The 19,092-nt window shown below is 44.1% G+C and overlaps 2 protein-coding genes across 4 annotated transcripts in view; one reads left to right on the forward strand and one right to left on the reverse strand.

The window, feature by feature from the left end:
* Window positions 1-19,092, forward strand: part of eva1aa (eva-1 homolog A, regulator of programmed cell death a) — a 224,794-nt gene that overhangs the window by 69,904 nt on the left and 135,798 nt on the right. The gene's annotated exons all lie outside the window — the stretch shown is intronic.
* Window positions 8,772-15,003, reverse strand: mycn (MYCN proto-oncogene, bHLH transcription factor). 2 transcript variants are annotated; one of them, XM_079643498.1, is made up of 3 exons: window positions 14,393-15,003; window positions 13,337-13,985; window positions 8,772-10,817 (listed from the first exon to the last, which is right to left on the reverse strand). In XM_079643498.1, the coding sequence occupies exons 2-3, from the start codon at window positions 13,962-13,964 to the stop codon at window positions 10,039-10,041; spliced, it is 1,407 nt and encodes a 468-aa protein (XP_079499624.1). In that variant the 5' UTR covers window positions 13,965-13,985; window positions 14,393-15,003; the 3' UTR covers window positions 8,772-10,038. The 2 variants fall into 2 exon arrangements, with proteins under 2 accessions (XP_079499624.1, XP_079499623.1); XM_079643497.1 differs by having other exon boundaries at window positions 8,772-10,820; window positions 14,393-14,892.

A 19,092-nucleotide genomic window follows, 5' to 3' on the forward strand; every position in this document is an offset into this window, starting at 1 on the left:
TTCCTGTTGTCTGATCAGATTCTGAGTGGCTAAGGTCTTATTGATGCAGCTGTTTCAACCGCCAAGCCACTTTAGCTTCCTCTGATAGCGCTACCTGTAACATTGTGAGACAGTGAGACAGTAGAGCATATGTCCCTTATTAGAGGGTAGTTTACCTATAAGGCCCCAGCACTAAGGCATTCAAATCTGGATAATATCGGGCACAATAAATCAATTTCAACAGAATCTAGTTGGTCCGCCTACATAGAGTTCGACTTTGGGATACTTGAAATGAATGGTACAATGCAGAGAAAGTATGAATTAGCTTGGAGATTGTGACTCCCTATGCTAGTGAGGTAGCCGTTATATTTAGCCTTTAGCCCTGCCCATTTTGCAACGATCAGCAGATCGATTTCTTATTTCCGTTTTCAAATAGGTTTACACTTTTGGTTACACAATTGTATCAGTGAAAAAGCTGATGAATTTCCCTGCAGAACCGCTTCAAGATACACTGACTTTTTTCTATTTTTGAATCAATGAGCTCAGGGGTCGTATTGGAAGACGCTGGAAAGTGCTGGCGAGGCCTGGGAGGAGGAGGCGCACAAAATAAAGCAAGTGTTTGATGTAAAATCCCAGATGGGAGTTGAACGCTCCAGATTGTTCCAACGTCTGACGATGACCAATGAAATGGTGGATTGTATCTGAAGTGTCTGTGTGTGCAGGGGGGGGGGGGTGGTTTAAATCAAATCCAATGATGTTCACCACTCCCAGTCCACCAATTAAAGTAATCAATGCCACGCCTCAGTTACCACACCATCATGGTCTGAGAGTTGTTCTTTAGGCTTTCATTCACATCAGCCAAACGCTCGTGAATATTATTACCTTACCCTTAAAAGCAATAAAGTCATTGTCCGTCCGAATCTAATTCTTCATAATTAACCTTGTGTGTAATCCTGAGAGTTTGCTGACGGATGTCCAAAATGCTAACTCAATCCCCAGCCAAGGTTTTCCCGATTAGATTAGTGTGCACTGACTCATATTCGTAACAATGCCATCGTCCGACTCAACAGCTGTCAAACACAAGAGATGGGCATAAGCCACCAATTAAATATGCTAATGTGTTTCATCCTTTTAGATAGGTGAATTATGCGTGTGAAGTGGCTGAATTGGGGCGAGTCGGTCGTCCTAATTTGCCCAATTTTCGCCGTTAATTAAAAGCTTCATTTCGTCAGGGTCAACTTGTCACCACAAATCCTTCAAGAACGGTAACAACCGTAGGGAGAAGGGGAGTGGATGGGGAGTGAGCTGGTTGTAGCAAATCTAATAAGAGGAAGTCATTTGCATCTGTGTTGGGTTTCAGTGCAGAAACAGGCTGGTGTTATTAAAATAGAGACTGGTGGTTCTGTCTGGAGCTCACTGATCCATCAGAGAGAAGTGACAGCCAGCTAGACAAGCTCGTAATGGAATGGTCATGGGCCGAAGACCCACCAGAGAATACACGCACACAAAGGCACGCAATAAATACTGCAGCTATTGAGATTTAAAAAAAACAAATAAGCTTTCAGATTCACGACGGTTATATTCAAAGTAAATCACATACATGAACACTCACAAAAAGAGACAGAAGCATCCTTTATTTCCATCAGAAATTGGCAATGACACTTCAGTTGCAGTTTCATTGTCCTCCACACATCTATGATCTATTGTCTGAAAACCCCTTTCACAGGTCTTCTCACATTGACCACCTACTGACCTCCCCGTCTCTCCCTCTCCAAGTGGTGTGCAGATGAGTGCTGGTTCAAAGTGACAATGACGGGCGAATATTGAAAAGACGAGAAGCCCCGCCGTTTCCCCCTCTCTACGATTCATTAACCCGATTTCCACTGAGCTCTGTCCCACATGTGTCAGCGAGACTCCTGCTGAGGATCGGCCGCCCCGCCCGGCCCCATCGCCCCGTCGCACTTCAGCTCGCCACCAAACCGACAGATAACTGTCGAGGAACAAGGTCGCCCCCCGGTTTGTCGATAACCTCTGGGTGTACACTCTGTAGGCTTTTATGCTTCGATCGATCCTCTGCTGTCTGTGCCTAATTACTACTAATAGATGGCGCTATGTATTCATTCCGGCAGGTGTTTTAAAATTACTGAGCAAAAAGCCTCAAGATAATGAGATTTAGATGGTATCTTATAATAAGCTAAGAGGCACTAGGGAGGATATCACCTCAAACTGCAGTCTTGAGTGGATAGGTACTGTTACATGATATACTTCATTTGAATTAAAATAATTAGTTTAAAAGCATAATAAGGTCATATTTAAAATTTGATATAAGCAATTGAGGACAGCTATGACATTTTGTGAATATGCGGGACAAAACAATGCATCATCAGAAGCTAACCAAAGTGGATTTTTTTGTGATTTCAATATTTGATTGCATCTTTGTTGTGGTTTTGTTAAGATCTAAAAGAGACAGAGTGATGAACAGATAGTAGTTTCGTTACTAATTACGCAAATGTAGGTCTATTCATAAACATTTAACTTTGTATTTTATGGCATCTTCTAATGTGAATGTTTCCTTCATTTAGAGGAGAAACCAAGAAATTAAACAACCGTATATCCGTAGTCAGGGTGTCGATTGTTAGTTAGGATGTGTAGGCAGACTCTTGCTGAACAGGCAACATTTGCATCAAACCTCGCCTCCACTACCTCAGTACATCCTGCTATCGCCCCCCAATCCAGGCCCTGTGCTAACCCCCCCCCGCCCCCATGCATGCAAAGAGGGATTTGCAGTGTACACAGGCATCAGTGCCCGAGAGGGTCAGAGGATGAATGAATGGACTGACTGGGGGCAGCTAATGTCCAACAAGATATTATTCTCCTGTGAACCATTTCTAGTCGCAGTTAATAGACACACATACTGTTATCCATACCACCTTAAAAATACAACTTCTAAAAACGCTTAATTTTCTAGATATAACTTTTCCTATTAATTTCCCAATATAATGCATGTGTTTTCTGTACAAAACGTATAGGATGATGGCAAGTACTGACCCATCTTTTAATTGTTGACATCCTCCTAATCTTATCTATGGGGCCCAGCTGATAGGAATCCCAGGAGGTTTTGTGTTTGTTTACGTGATTTAACAGAAGTGCGCGTTTAACGGATTAAGTGAGGACAGAGAGCGTCCGATTTTATGTAATGCTGTTAGGACACAAGGTGTAATTTGTACTGTTCTAGCACTGTTATATAATAAAATATATTGTAACGAGGCAGATTATCCATACCCTTAATGTGTACTGTTTTACACAAATCTGGGTTTTAATAGGTTTACCTCTTTAATCCCCAATCCTCACTGTCTCCCCTCCCAGCAGACCTTAAGGTCAAGGGGCAGATCATCCTAACTCACTAACGATCATACACAGCCCTAATTCATCCCACAGTGCTCCCCAAATGACCAATAAATCAAACATTGCATCACAAGGGAGAATGGTAATTGCCAAGATTCCTCGTACACACATACATAAACCCCGGTTTCCTACTCATATATTCTATAAGGCAAATGTTTGGCGGCATATTGACTGATAAAAATAGAAGGGACCGTTTGTTGTGGGGATTTTTGAAATGTGTAAAAGCTGGACGTGGCCCCATTTAAACACAAACTCATTGATTGGTTGCGTAAACCACCGGGGAGTCTGGAAGGCCTGAGGTGACACTCGCTCTCCACAATTAGCCCTCAATCAATATGTCTCTCTAGGAGTTTTACCTTTGTGAAGACAGCCCCCCAGCCAGCCATCCATCCAGCCTCTTACTGAACGCTGCAGAGGATGGTTTCGTTTAGTCTCATTTAGTTTACAGGCAGACGGTGTTTATTGGACCAGAAAACCATTTGTTATCTGTTTCCTCTGGAGAAGCAGTCATGAATCAATCTCAGTACAAATGTACAAACACAGAAGCGCCCCAGTGATTACTCCAAATAAACACAGGTACACACTAACACGAGCACATATGCATAAACACACATACACAAAGGGAGGCGTGGGTGTGCACTCGCATACACACAAACCCGGTACCAACCCTACTCTTGTGCAAACACAAATAGACACACACACTTGATTTAAAGAAGTAGTAATCATGTAAACATAGAGGATATGTCTTTCAGTGACTTATGTCCACTACATTAATGAGCCCTGTTGTCAGTTTAAATCCCAATATTTACATTGGACCTGCTTGTTTATGCTGATTACAAAAAATGCTTATTATAGCCCACCCATGTTCAACAATAAATCAATCAAACAATGTATAGCAGTGACGAAATGGGTCAGTCCGGGTGACAACTCATTTCCTTCCTTGTCAAAGTAATAGTCACTTTGTTTGCTCAGGTTTAAGATGTCCTTTTTCTGGGTTTCTGCCTTTACTCCAATAATAAAAGTGAACTGGTTTGTGGTTCAGAATTGGACAAAATACACTGAAAGAAATTCACCAGCAGTGTTTTACTTCCTGAACAGTGTCCTGGAAACAGTACTATTTCCACAGGTTTGTTTCCTTTTTCGGACTAAAGTAGTTCCAATGTAAACGGTTCCCTGTTGCTAACGGTGTAGGGATTTATAACGCTGAACCTGAAAGTCAACCTTGCGATATGTGGTCTCCCGTCTCTCCTTTCTTTTCTTTTCATCTCTTTCCTGTCAAATCTCTAAAAAGGCATGAATAACCTTACTTAAAGTTCACAACATGGTCTGTGGTTTGTTCCACTTTAGTTACATGCTGCTATTTCAATTTTTTAACATATACAGTACCGTGCTGTGAAAACCACAAACTAAATTCCATTTACTTTATTTTTAAATGGCCTCAGAGAACTCAGAAGCTGAAATCACAAAACTTCATCACATAAAACCAAATATATATATTATACATGGCTAAATACAACTAGTTAATGAGATAAGGTGTTTTGAAATCTACTTTTTAAGTATAGGCAATCATCTGTGGTTTGTGCAATTTGTATCCTATATTTTATTGCCTTTTCTATCTTCTGTGAGGCACTTTGTAAACACTGTTTTGAAATAAATGCTTGATAAATGACTCACTGACAGCTGTGTGTCTCTTAATTTAAGGCGTGTAACATGGTGATGGAGATGGCTGTTGATATTCAAACAATAAACCCTGGAAACTAATGGTCCAATATACAGTTATACAATGCGGCAGCTTGACAGCGAGTTGGGGCTGGTTTTGGACATGCTTGTGGCTTTAACTGTTGGATGTCATGTTGCGTAGGCGCTCAGGCACTGGCAGGCACATTGCGAGGACGCTTGGCACAGCAGGCTTTTTGCCAGAAGCTTGCCTCAAAACAATGACTTCAAAGAGACATGTAACTTACATAAGAGGGCAACACTTGTGTGATCAATGCCCACACAACAATGCCATTCAAAATCAATATGGACTGATGTCCCGGGGAAAGCATGTCAGCATTATTATACCAGTGGGCGCATGTTTATGTCATGGTTACTGAAAGACAAACTTCCCTGGGTGAATTTGTTTTAATAATTAGTGCTTCACTGAGGCTTTTCCTCTTCTTTCTTTCCATTGTTACCATTCTCTCTTGTTCCGTCCCTATCTCAATCCTTGCCTTTCTCTTTTTTATCTGTCCTTTTTTTCCTTCCCTCGCTTTTTCTTTCTTTCTGAAGGTGCTGTGTTGTGCAGCCAAGGCCGTTTCTTCCTCAGAACACGCTCTTGAAAGGCTATTCATGGTTTCTTCAATGAAACCCTATTACATTTGTGTGAATGTGTGTGTGTGTGTGTGTGTGAGAGAGGGAAAGAGAGACGAAGAAAGAGAAATAAAGAGAGGGAAAGGTATTCCGGGGGCCGGGCTACAGTACCATCTGTATGCAAATCTCCTCAGACTTTGGTAAACTTTGATCAAACACTCTGGCCTCCTTTTCTCTCCCTTCTCACCCTCCCTCCCTCCCTCCCTGTCCACTATGTGCTCTGCAATTACTGTAGCTCCACAGCTCTTTGTCAGGGCTGCATATTACTCAGTTAAGGCAAAGAGTTCCCTCGAGGAACTGCCCCTCGTCCCCCACCACACACACACACACACCCACACACACACAAACATCCATGTTTTCTGCCCCAATACCCCCTGATACCCTACTTGTATCTGGCCCCACTACCTACCAAAACCCCAAAGTGCACCATTTTTTAAGCACCTGTGACCACGTTGGACCTCACAACAGATGGTGACAGCCCCCTCACACACACACACACACACACACACACACACACACACACACACACACACACACACACACACACACACACACACACACACACACACACACACACACACACACACACACACACACACACACACACACACACACACACACACACACACACACACACACACACACACACACACACACACACACACACACACACACACACACACACACACACACACCCACACACCTCAACTGATAGCAGGGCTTTTGGCAAGCGGAGCCCAGAGAGGCGCATGGGTGACGGGCATGCCTTTGTGCAGAGATTGGGCACATTGCAGGTGCGCACACACACACACACACACACACACACACACACACACACACACACACACACACACACACACACACACACACACACACTTGTGAATCGACACACACACAGCAGCCATTGTTTCCTCCATATGGGAAGGTTAACATGTTGAATACTGATCCGGTGTCCAACAGGACAATAGAAATGTTGTGTCAATTAATGCCAATTGTAATGAAGATCTCAAAACAGATGACATGACGCACAGGAAACACACAAACATGCCCCTTTAGCTCATGTCCAGCTTTAATGTACATCCATCAGCCGACTGTAAGCCCATTAGAGTTGTGTGAGTGTGTGTGTCTGGGCAGCTTCAGCCAGGCGGCCAGTGGGCAAAGGGATAATGGGTATTAATCAGGGAAAAGCCACGGCCATATGTCTGTTTAACGCAGGAGACTGCTATTCCCTGAACGCCAGCTTCCCTCAAACAATTAGCCTCATTTCAGAGAGGAGATAGCTTAACTGTTCTTGAAGCGTGTGAGCACATGAGTGTGTGTAAGGGGGGGGTTGAAGAGGAAGCCAGAGTGTGTAAGTGTGCGCACAGCTGAGAGGTGTACGGTTTTATGTTTGTTTAACTCGGGGTGTGTGGGCGGGAAATGTGGCACTGGACACTGTTGCGACTTGTGTGTTTGTGTGTGTTTGAGCAGTACACACACACACACACACACTTATGTCGGCGTGTTTGATTTTGTTTGAATGTCAGAGTTAATCTCACCATCTGAAGCAAACTGCCTCTGTCGGCTGCAATATGTTGTTTTTCTTTAAAAAAAAAACTCTCTGGGATGTTATTGTCCATGAACTTGTTTTCATCCTATAACCAAGCAGGATAAGCCATTAGGCAGATGGTAAGGGGAAGTCCCACGAGAGGACACACATACACACACAAAGACACTAGATCCTGTCCCATACACACACACACACACACACACACACACACACACACACACACACACACACACACACACACACACACACACACACACACACACACACACACACACACACACACACACACACACACACACACACACACACATGAACAGTAAGTGCGCACAAAGACACCAGACCCACCAGACTCCTGTTATGTAATCCACCAGCTCCACTCCCCCACAGAGAGGCTCAGTCTTGGGCTGTCTCAACTCCAAAACAAAGTCATCAGTCTTCATATAGCGCTGTATCTCACTGTGAAAATACCTCTGGATCATTTGGGTCCTGATTCTATGGATGAATGGGGTCCTAAGCAGTTTAATGTAAAGAACATGGCACTGAAAAAATGAAGTGTTTGATTTACACTCTAGTACTGTAACACGCTCATTAAGTAATATATCGTTTTTGACGGAGAAAAAAGGGCCCCCCTGTCAGAAGTTTGCTATGCAGTCATTGCTTCTTCTTTTAGGTAAAACGGATTAATCAAAGTCATCAACAATGTGTGTTTTTATGTCCTGTTAATTCCCCTCTCGGCAACTCTTTTTTTATCCTTCCCTCTGTGAACACACTGTCGTGCTGAATGGCTACTCTGACCGTGGCAACAGATTTCTCTTTCAGCCATCTCCAGAGAACGCCTGGCCAGACTCCTGAGTGGCACATATTTGGGTTAAGGCCCGGCACTGTAGGCACAGAGGGAAGGAGGAAAGAGGGGAGGAGGCCAGAGCCATGTGGCTGATGTTGGTAAACAGTATCCAGCCTTGTCCTGGCATCAGGGCAGAGCACAACGCCGGAGAAATCAGGGCCACACACAGCCCGGGAACAAAAGGTACACACACATACAGACATTGACATTCATACACACATGCAGGCAGAAACACAGACTACTAACAGACAAATAAAAGACTCACTCTCGCTGTCTGCCACTCAGCAGCTGCTCCAGTTTCCATGGCAACAGCCTGAACAATGTAGTAGCAAGGGGCTGTGTCGGTGAGAGAGGGAAACGGAGAGTGTGTGTATGTGTGCTCCCGTGCACTTGAAGTGTGTGTGCGTAGGTGTGTGCGTGGGTGGGTTTGAGAGGCTACAGAGGGGGAGGTAGCCGCAGGGGGCTGAGACAGAGAGGATTCAGAAGATACTCTTTATTTCTTTGTCAGGATGAGAAAAACAAATGCGGAAATGTAGAGGAAAATAAAGAATAAAAGCAGACAAAGGGAACATTATGTAAGGGTGAAGGGGTCAGAGGTGGTATCCACAGTGTCAGGGACAATAAAGAGGAACAGAGGCAAAGTGTGAGTGTTTTATGATGTCTATTTATTTTTCAAAATGAGGTATTTCAAAGTGCTATGAGTTGCAGCACTAAATGTACATTTTAAAAGTGAAAAAAACAAACATCTTATATCCGTTTACCCAGTTCTATGCACCCGATAGTTACAAATATAAACAAAAGAGGAATAAAGAAGAAGGCCAGGTACATCAGGATAAAACACATTTGCTGTACAAAAGAATTTGAGATAAAAGAGAAAAAAAAGACGAGATAAAGTGATATCTACCGGAACTCATTTTCATACGAAAATATAAGTATCAAATTTAGTATGTTCACACTAAAAGCATAAAGGTGTGTAGAATTAGTAATATGATACAATACAAAGTAAGAGAGAAGAAAAAAAAAACAATATATTGTTATATTACAAAGGTCATGACTCTCAAAAATCGAGGCCTTACAGTACTTTTAAAGGTATATAAACTTCCAGTCTAGTTATTGGCAGCTTCCTGACATGTATAAAAAAACAAGGACAAAATGTATTACAAAACAAGGCAGATCTGAGTTTATTTTGTCTGTACACTATTGTTATATACAAAAGTGTCGGCTAGCAAGGTGCGCAGTTATACATCCACTGACTTGGTTTGAGCACCAGTGTGAGGGAGGAGTGAGTGAAAGAGAACCTGTAGTGGCATTGTTTATGTGACCCATAACGCCTCAGTCGTCAAAGTCTCGTTCAGTTTTGCAGTGGTGAAGGCAAAGTAAGTGTGCACTGCTGCGTCTTGTAGTGAAACTCTCCAAGCAAAGTGCCCTCTTACACCCATCCCTGTGGGAATCACCTGATTCCAGGCTGGTGTCACAGTGAGTACAAAAAAACAAGATACAAATGATATAAAAAAACCCAGAGGAGGGGGAAGACCAGAACAAAGTGTGTCCTCTCCCCTTCTCATTATTTTCTCTTTTTTAAAATCTTTCCTCAATGTGACTGGATTGAAAAAGTAAACCCTTAACATTCTTAACGTCAACAAATGTGCAAAAAAAGTGGCGGCAGTGAAAGTCCGAGCATCCCCCCGGAGACCCCCCCTCCTCTCCTCCGTGTGTGTGAGTGTGTGGGCATCTGTAGATAAACGTCCTCTGAGATGATTGTGTGTGTACGACAGATATGCAGGCCTATGTGTGTGTGCCGTAGTGTATAGGCCTATGTGTGTGCGCCTAACTGTGGTTCAGACTGGTTGGAGGCGGAGGGGTCTTCCAGGGTATATGTGAGTGTTTCTGTGTTGTAGTGGTTTGTCTGTTAGCGAGTCCTCCCCTGATCTAGCCTGCGCATCAGCTGCTGCCAGCGGGCCTGGAGCCTGTCCTTCTCCTGCTGGAGCCTCATCTCCTCCGTCTCCAGTGAGCTCACGTACTCGGTGGCCTTCTTCAGGATCAGCACCTTGGCCGCCTTCTCGTTGTGCGCCAGCTCCGGCACGTGGTCGCGCAGCGTGAGGAAGCTGGAGCGCAGGTCGTTGCGACGCTGGCGCTCCAGGATGTTGTGGTTGCGCCGACGCTCGCTGTCCTCTGAGTCGGAGCTGCCGCGCGGGCTGCTGTCTCCGCTGTGGCTGCGCTTGCTGCGGACCCCCGATGTGCCGGAGAACGAGCTGCAGGACATGGAGGAGGACGTGGACGAGGAGGAGGAGATGGTTCTGGTGGGGGGTCGAGGTGAGTCTGTTGTCCTTTGCTTCTTTGGGGGCGGGCTGGGGTCGTCGTCTGACGCGTAAGGGGAGGGGGCCGCGTAGTTGTGTTGCTGCTGGTGGACCGAGCTCCTCTTCAGGATCAGCTCCTGAGGGGCCCGGCTGACGAACCGACTCGAGGCGCCGGACCCTCGCCCGTCTTGGCTCTTGGGATGCACAGAGATGGTGACCGTACCCGTCGTCAATGGAGACGCCTTGTTGATTGAGGAGCGCCTCTTCTCTACTGTGACCACATCAATCTCCTCCTCTTCCTCGTCTTCGTCCTCATCTTCCTCCTCCTCCTCCTCCTCTTCTTCGTCGTCGTCTTCATCATCGTCATCATCGTCATCATCGTCATCTTCGTCTTCTGGGAAAAGAAAAAGCAGAATGTTAGTGACTTAATCTCTCTGACACAACAAGTATTCCCACTATGTCATCTATGTACCAGCAGGTGACAGGTATCTGTGTGAGTGAGATCAGTGTGTGTGTGTGTGTGTGTGTGTGTGTGTGTGTGTGTGTGTGTGTGTGTGTGTGTGTGTGTGTGTGTGTGTGTGTGTGTGTGTGTGTGTGTGTGTGTGTGTGTGTGTGTGTGTGTGTGTGTGTGTGTGTGTGTGTGTGTGTGTGTGTGTGTGTGTGTGTGTGTGTGTGTGTGTGTGTGTGTGTGTGTGTGTGTGTGTGTGTGTGTGTGTGTGTGTGTGTGTGTGTGAGTGAGAGAGAGAGAGAGAGAGCATTGCTCAACGCTGTTTGCATAAGCAGAAGCCCCTTAATGCTTAGTGTCAGTCACTCCTCTACTAATCTGCTCTGCAGGCGTTGACACGTTCAGTCTCAGAGCTGAGCAGACAGGCTGGATTTCTGCCATTCATTCTCTATCCCTCCTTCAAAACTTCTCTTAATCTTCTCCGGTGAGACAGTTTCAGTCTGATGCCTTCAGTCTATCAGCGCAATTAACCTGACTGTGTGCGAGGCATTAAGAACTTCACTTTAAATGTAACCTCTGATCAAGTTATTAAAAAAAAAAACTAATTCCCGCTTCTTTTTCGCTGAGCTTTTCCTCTTAATACCTGCGCTGGAATCAGGCTGAGCAGCTGAGACTTATCAGGGACTGGCGCCTTTTGAAGATGAGAGGAAGTTGCCAATCATGAGCCAGAGAGTGTGAGGCCCAGTTAAAATGCCTTTGTGATAATGGCTCTCATTATCAGCTCAGGAGCATCTGAAGAGTGTGGCATTTTACAGTTTACAGTAACCCACTTCAGACACCGCTGCACCAGTGTGCTGTCTCAACACACACACACACACACACACACACACACACACACACACACACACACACACACACACACACACACACACACACACACACACACACACACACACACACACACACACACACACACACACACACACACTCAATCTGGCACTGCCATCAAAACAAAGCAGGGCACAGCTGGATGGATGAGGGGGCGTGGCTGGCTTTGCCACATGTGAAGCTGGGATTTAGTGGTTCCCTGTTTCACTCATGGAACAGCTCATTTTTTGGAGCTGGAAATAGCATAAATAGAATAACAACCACCTCTGCCTGGTTGAATAAAATATCAGCCATGTTTATGTGCCACTGTCTTAAGTTTTAGAGTGGGTTGTTCCCATGCAGGCATCTTGAATAGTAATACTAAGCTTTATAATTACAGGGATAATCCTACACTGTAGCTTGTACGGTCTGTGTCTCTTTGATGAAAAGGTAAATAACGCCTGCAACACAAAGAGAGGCGCTTGCTAGCTGCGGAAGCGCACTGGAGGGAGCTGTGCGCCGGACTTTAGGCGGCAGGCGATCGGATCACCAGCCTTTAAGCCTCCGAGCTGGAGCAGAGCCAGGGAGACAGCTGTCGAGATGGAGCGCTCGTTCAAAGCTGTCACCCCCCTAAAAGAAGCAGCCAGAGCCCTCCTCCGTCCTCTTTTCTTCGCGGTGGAGGAGGTGTTTGGCAAGACTGGCTGGGTCTGCCCTCTGTGCCAAGCTGGAGGCCTTTTGTACTGCTGTTTCGCAGCGAAAACACGCTGATAAGAGCTCGTGAGTGTTTGTTTAGGAAACTCGAAGGCGGTAATAGATGGGATGTAGTCTTAGGACGATTAAATACACACAGAACTAATTTCCCAAAATAAACGAAAACTACTTCCTAAGAATAAGCAGGGAAAGAGGATTGCCATTCTATATCCCCGAGTCTATGGGTTGTTCTGATCATCCATTCATTGTACTAAAGTGTATTTCTGTTTTAAAAAAAAAAAAAATGTTTAACTCGACTTTACTGAAGACAGCAGTTAGTACAGGCTGTCCAAAATAAGTGCCAATTTATCACCCACTGTGCGTCAAATTGTCCCTTAATCCATGCGTAATGAAAGCCTTCACAGCACCGTGAACCAGACACTTTATCAGATCATCACATTATTGAACACTTTTTTATCTTCCCCTCCTACACCCGGGACCGGCTGCAGTCAGGGAGTGTGTTGTCTTTTTGTTTGGCTCGGGGTGCCAACTGAGTTCAGGAAGGCACACAATTCCCCATTTTACTGCCATCTGCCGGATGAAGAGCCCGCTGCTTACATAAACCTCGTTCACTGTGTCACTACTCCCTACTCCAATGTGTATGTGTGTTGTTGTGAGTGTGTGTGTGTGTGCGTGCGTGGAATGTAACAAGATAATCCGATTCTGGGCCAGTCATATGAACAAGCTCCAGCCACTCCAGTAATAGCTTGATGATGATAATAATAACAACAATACGAATCAAAATGTTAAAAAAAATAAAAATGGTAATAATACCATGATCTTTCAGTAGCAGTAGATTACACAAACAAATGAACACAAAAGCTTTTTGTGCGAATTTAGGTTCTTACCGGAGTCACTTTGAGCGTTTTCGTGGGTTGTGGGTGTGTTTACGCTCCCGGTTGAGTCCCTGCTGCTGCTGTTCTTCTTGTTGACCGGGAAGGGGAACACTATCGCCGGATCCACACACTCTGACACCGAGCTGCGGCTCACAACCTCCGGTGCCTTGACGCACACGTTCCTGGCACCTCCCGTGGCAGTAGAAATAGCCTTGCCGAGTTTCTCAGTGACCACACGCTGCAGCTTTTCCCTGGCGGAGAAGCCACTCCACATACAGTCCTGGATAATGATGTTGTTGGGGTTATTATCCAAAGCGGAGCCGAACAGGTCCCCATCGTCGGACGCCCCCCAGATATCGTCCTCGGGCAGAAGCAGCATCTCAGAAGCCCAGTCCAGTGGGTCCCCCAAGCCGAAGCCCAGGGGGTCTGCTTCCGGGGAGGCAGCCGCCGGCTCCCCCGGTAGCGCGGCTCGGCTCGGGGAGAGGGGCGGAGTGGGCAACAACTCGAATTTCTTCCAGATGTCCTCCCCCGGTGGCGCAGAGTCAGGACCACAGAAGTAGAAGTCGTCCTCATCCGGGTAGAAACACGGTTGTAACGAGTCAAACTCCATATCTGAGTTTTTACTTGCGATTGCTGGCATTCTATCCCACAGTCGAAAAACCTGAAAAGGAACAAAAGACACTTTAGTCTCCAAAAAAGAAAAGAGCGCCTCTCCACATTCACTCTGTCCTCTATCACACCTGAAAACTACACTGCAGAAAGACCCCGAGTCTAAGCCCACACACAGACACACAGTCTGCTCCACTAAATTCCACACTCACTCCTCTGTGAGGTATAAAAATCGCACAAATCTCACAGGAGAATGTGCGTAAATGTAACAGTGTGCCAAACGACTCATGGGATCACAAGTCACTAAACATGCCAAAAATGTGAAAAAGGACATGTTTACAGAAAAAAAACATAAGAAATGACAACAATCAAATCTAATAGAGACTCTTTTTTGTGTGAAACATGTTAGGAAATAAAAACACGTTTCTGTATCTCGCGCTGGAAGGAGAAGATGCTCACCTTGTCCTGACTTGGGATGATAAAGTGCGATCCAATTTTTCTCCTATCTCGCAGTCAGTAATACAGACACCAGATTTACAGCAGTCATCTACTTAGGGAGCACAGACAGTCCTCTGACACACATTGTGGCTGGCTGAAGAGTGTTATACACTCAGTTCTGCGGGAGCCGAGCTGACTCCTCCCTCCCCAGGCTGGGGGGTGGTACAGTCGGGCTCTGGGTTTGATGCGGCGCGGGAGACAGGCTGGCTGGGAGCTTTCTTTCAAGGTGAATCGAGAAAAACAGCCTAAACATTGCGAGCAAGAAAGACATAGTGTGAAGGAAAGGAATAAAGAAAGACAATGTATAATATTGGCAGCCTCAGGTCTTCTCTCCCGCCTATCCCTCCACTGGGATGTCAGACCCTAGATCATGAAACAGTCGAAGTAACCCAGGGGCTGTTAGTGATTTGATGTCTTGCTCAGATTGCTCAAGGGCACCGCAGCAGGTTGGGTGATAGGCTACAGCTGAACCGGGGGTTTGAAAATCCAAGTGAAGGGCAGTGTTTTTAAACCAACCCCCCACACACAAACACACACACACACACACCTCAAATATTTCATTTATTTATTGGACATTGATACAAGAAATGTATGTTGCTCATGACTCTATTTTAGAAAGACAAGTAAATGTTAGATCAACATTGAACTGGGGTTAATGATTAAAAATGTTTCCAAATCTAGTATTGTATTTATTTATTTCAACACCTTGGTATCACTTCTTATATGCCCACACTTGTTTATCATTTATTTCATATGATGTGTCGAGATCTATTCCTACACTTGAAATCCTCCAGCCCTGCTCTTGCTGTAGAGCTCTGAATATAATTTTCTCTTTTGTCTGAGGGCCAGCAGCATCCCTGGATGATGATAGGAGAAGGAAGGCTCACTGCGCCCTCACACGGACACTCAGGGAACTGCAGCACATCCGCGCACCCAAACACAGCGAGCCAGACAAACAAAGGCAACACGGAGGCGATTGTTTTTTTCAAAACGAAAGAAAAAATATATTTGCCTCTTGGGAAAACAAATATTAAACTCCTCTAGGCGTGTAAGGAGCAACATTTCCTCAGACAAAAGGCAGTGTTGGTCCGGGGAGTTTTCAGCTGTCTCCGGGATAAGACAGGATCCGAGAAGAGCATGTTACGTAACCGCAAGCGGTGGTTGTAGCCTGGAGTCATTCCCATTCCCTTTTCTAATGACAGCTTAGGAGGAATGGCGCATCTGTAATTATGCGCACAGGCATACACACAGTCCTGATATTGACTTATTCAGGAAAAACGTTTACAGAACGGATTCCAGTTAAACGCCAGCTGTGAGCAGGAAGAATGACAGCTTCCAGGATTTCTCAGCCAGACAATAGATGATGATAAAAACAGCGTTTGATATTTAAAGCAACATTTGTTAAAGAAAGAAATACATGACATAATTGAATGGAAAATATCTAAATTCATAATTATATTATTATTTGATTAATGACGTATGGATTCATGGAAATTGCTATTTAAACTAGAAAACAACTGATTTTTGTCCCTAAATGTTGAAATATTGGGATTTTTTTTGCTTCAGTTCAAACTACCACAGCCAGTGAAAAGTGAGAATCTGCAGCTGTTTTATCCACTGAGTAGGAATAGCAGGGAGTTTCCTAGGACTGGATACTCAGCTCCCAGGAACTGGGGACTCAGCTCCCAGGAACTGGGGAGATGGTTTGGGAGTCAGAAACTCCCCACAGGCTCTTGTCCGTCTGCTCTTTTACTTCTCAAACTTCGCTCAGCTCTGACCCTCCAGCGGCAGCAGCTTCCTCTGCTGTGAAACAGGGCAGAGAGTGGGAGTGAGAACAGAAGGGAAAGTTATTTTGTATTTCCATTGCAGATATGGTGAGGACAGGAAGCCGTCTACTGCTGCTTGTTTTCTGTTGAGTAAACACTTAATAAAATAAACCCAATGACGAGGGAATATTGGATTTATGCTGTTTTCTTGGCATTGAGGGAAAGACAATTGCCTTTAAAGGATTTAATGAATTCACACAAACTGCCCATCATCACCCGCTGCTTTGCACTGAACGTGCCCAGATGTTGATATGATTGTTATGTCTGGTTATTGCTGATTTGTATTCATATCAGGAAACCTTTTCCAACATTAGAGGGAAAATGCACTGACTTCTCCCTAGTTGTCTACAATGTATTATATTATGGAATTACTGCTCAATATGTGGCTAATGACACTGTCTCCCCATAACACGGTTAGGGTTACAATAGGACTATCAGGGATTCATAAAGTCCATATAAAAATAGACTGAATCCTAGAGAATAAGGCCGACTTGTCAGAGGGGGACCAATGCTGGCGGATTTGCTTGTTGTTTTTATGACCATTATGGCATGCCCCCTCTCCCCTCCCACCATTCACCCACTGGCCCAGCACATGGATGGTTAAGCAATTAGGCCAGTTTTGATAAAAGATTCATAAGTCACGCCAGTGGATAGTGCAAAGACAAGCATATTGGGAGTAAACCCTGCTGCAGTGACATCGGGACGGGCTGTTAGGTTAGAGAGCACGCACATCCTATAAATATTTGAGTTGTGTGTGTGAGTGTGCATATGAGGTTGCTGTGTTGGGTTCTTCTTGGTGTCATAGTTTTGTGTAGTGTAAACATTCAGCGATACAGCTGGTATATACAGTCATCACATCACCTCAATTTACCCCTGATGCGGCGAACACTCGAGATAGAAACAGATTACAGGACGCTGCAATATAAATAGACTTTCATGAAGCTATGATATGATTCAATAGAGCTTTATCTGGACGACTAGTGCTCAGCTTAATGAGATGGTTGTATTACTCCTAAAAAGTCATAAATGTTGTTAAATGGTCAATTTATATGTTTTGCATTTTAACGTGTGTGTATATTATGTCACCGGATTACATTTATAAGAGTTTCCCACATTCTACATAGAATATACACTGACTAATGCGTCAGTTTATTATAACAGCCCTGCAATAAATCCTGCCTCCATGAAGCTGAAATTGTTTTGGAAAAGTTATGATTCAACTGTACATGTGTATCGGAGGCTGCCGATTTGAGGTGTTATACTAACAGGTGTTTCAAATATTTTGTCAACGTTACCAATAATTCCTCAAGCACCACAGAATGCATCTTCAAAATGATCAGAGAAAACCAAGCTTTATACATTTGTGAACATAGGTCTTATTGAAGGACTCTTAAATTAGACCTAACTAGTTTTTGTAACAACACTTTGGCGACTGATTGTATATGCTAAGTACCCTTTTATGTTTTGTCTTAATGAAGGCAATATAGGCAAATATGTCCAAAGCTTTAATCATATTGTAGTATGAAATGTCTTTGAAAGTGGGCATAATTATGAGCCTAAACAACAACGCTGTGGTGAGACATTTGTCAGACATGAACATCTTACATCAAATCGCAAACAAAGATTCTGAGTTTTCCCACACGGTCTAAAAATGAAATGTGCCACTATATGTATATGCTTCTGTTTATCAATCAGGCTTTTTGCAAGCTGTTTTTTTATTAGCTTGTTCGTCATTGTGGTATTTCAACATGTAGTTTCATATATCTGGATAATCCAAATCCATTAAGTCAAATATTTAACAACTTGAGAGTATTATACAAGCTTTATGTGTGAAGGACCTTGCACAAGACAGCACAGGCTTGTTAACCCCCTAATAGTTCCCTATAGCAGAAGTCTGTGGAAAGCATTAGGGCTCCTCTTCTTTAATCTTGTCAGGTCAGATTACACAGTGGCATCTTCTCCTCAAACAAACCAACTCCAACAAGAGGCCATGTTTGTCCATGATCCACATCATTACATTTCAGCTCCAGCGAAACCCTCCACTCCAACACAGTGGAGCCTATACATTCACCTTCACCTCACCCTAAACTAAACCAGGCGTTACCTTTTTCCCTAAAGCCTCTTAGCACTCACAAACTTTAGTCCCACTTTTGCATCTTTGATCAACTTTTTTTTTTGGTTTTGTGATTGCCTAATCTTTCTTTACGTGTAGGTTTTTTTTTAGTGACACGGTTTTGCTTGTGAATTGAAAAGCAGGTCATTAAAGTCATAAAAACAAGTATTTCCAAAGAGCATTTCAAGGTTCCTTTGATAGACATTGATAATGACTCTCCCAAAGAATACCAGCAAGTTTAAATATAGTTTTTATGTCATCATGTGAAACACATGGGTATTTTAGTTTTTGTCGATGCAGCGACTCAATAATTGCTCTTGGGAAAAGTGGAAAGATAATTTCAGGTCTGTCTCCGACACTCACTCTATAGAATCTGACTGTACATGACCCTCAGATGATGATTCAGGTAAAAAGTAGCTCTGCAATTTTGCTGCCAAGGATGACCTCATTAAGATTTTGCAAGACTTGAGACTCGGCCTTGGAGAAAAAGCAGGAGCGAGTTGCAACAAATCCCCGAGGCATTTGTAGGAGATCTTACAGTAATAGCAATTCCTCTGTGAATAACCCTACCAAAACATTTCCCCTACCATCGGAATGTAATTTTGAATATAAACTAATATGATTAATAAGCTCAGGAAATGTTATTTGGTTCCCCAAGTCTATTTAAGGTTCCCCCCCCCCCCCCCCCCCCATTAAGTTTATTTTTGAATGAATAAACTTGT

Source organism: Notothenia rossii, assembly GCF_949606895.1.
Source record: "Notothenia rossii genome assembly, chromosome: 8".
Taxonomy (NCBI): domain Eukaryota; kingdom Metazoa; phylum Chordata; class Actinopteri; order Perciformes; family Nototheniidae; genus Notothenia; species Notothenia rossii.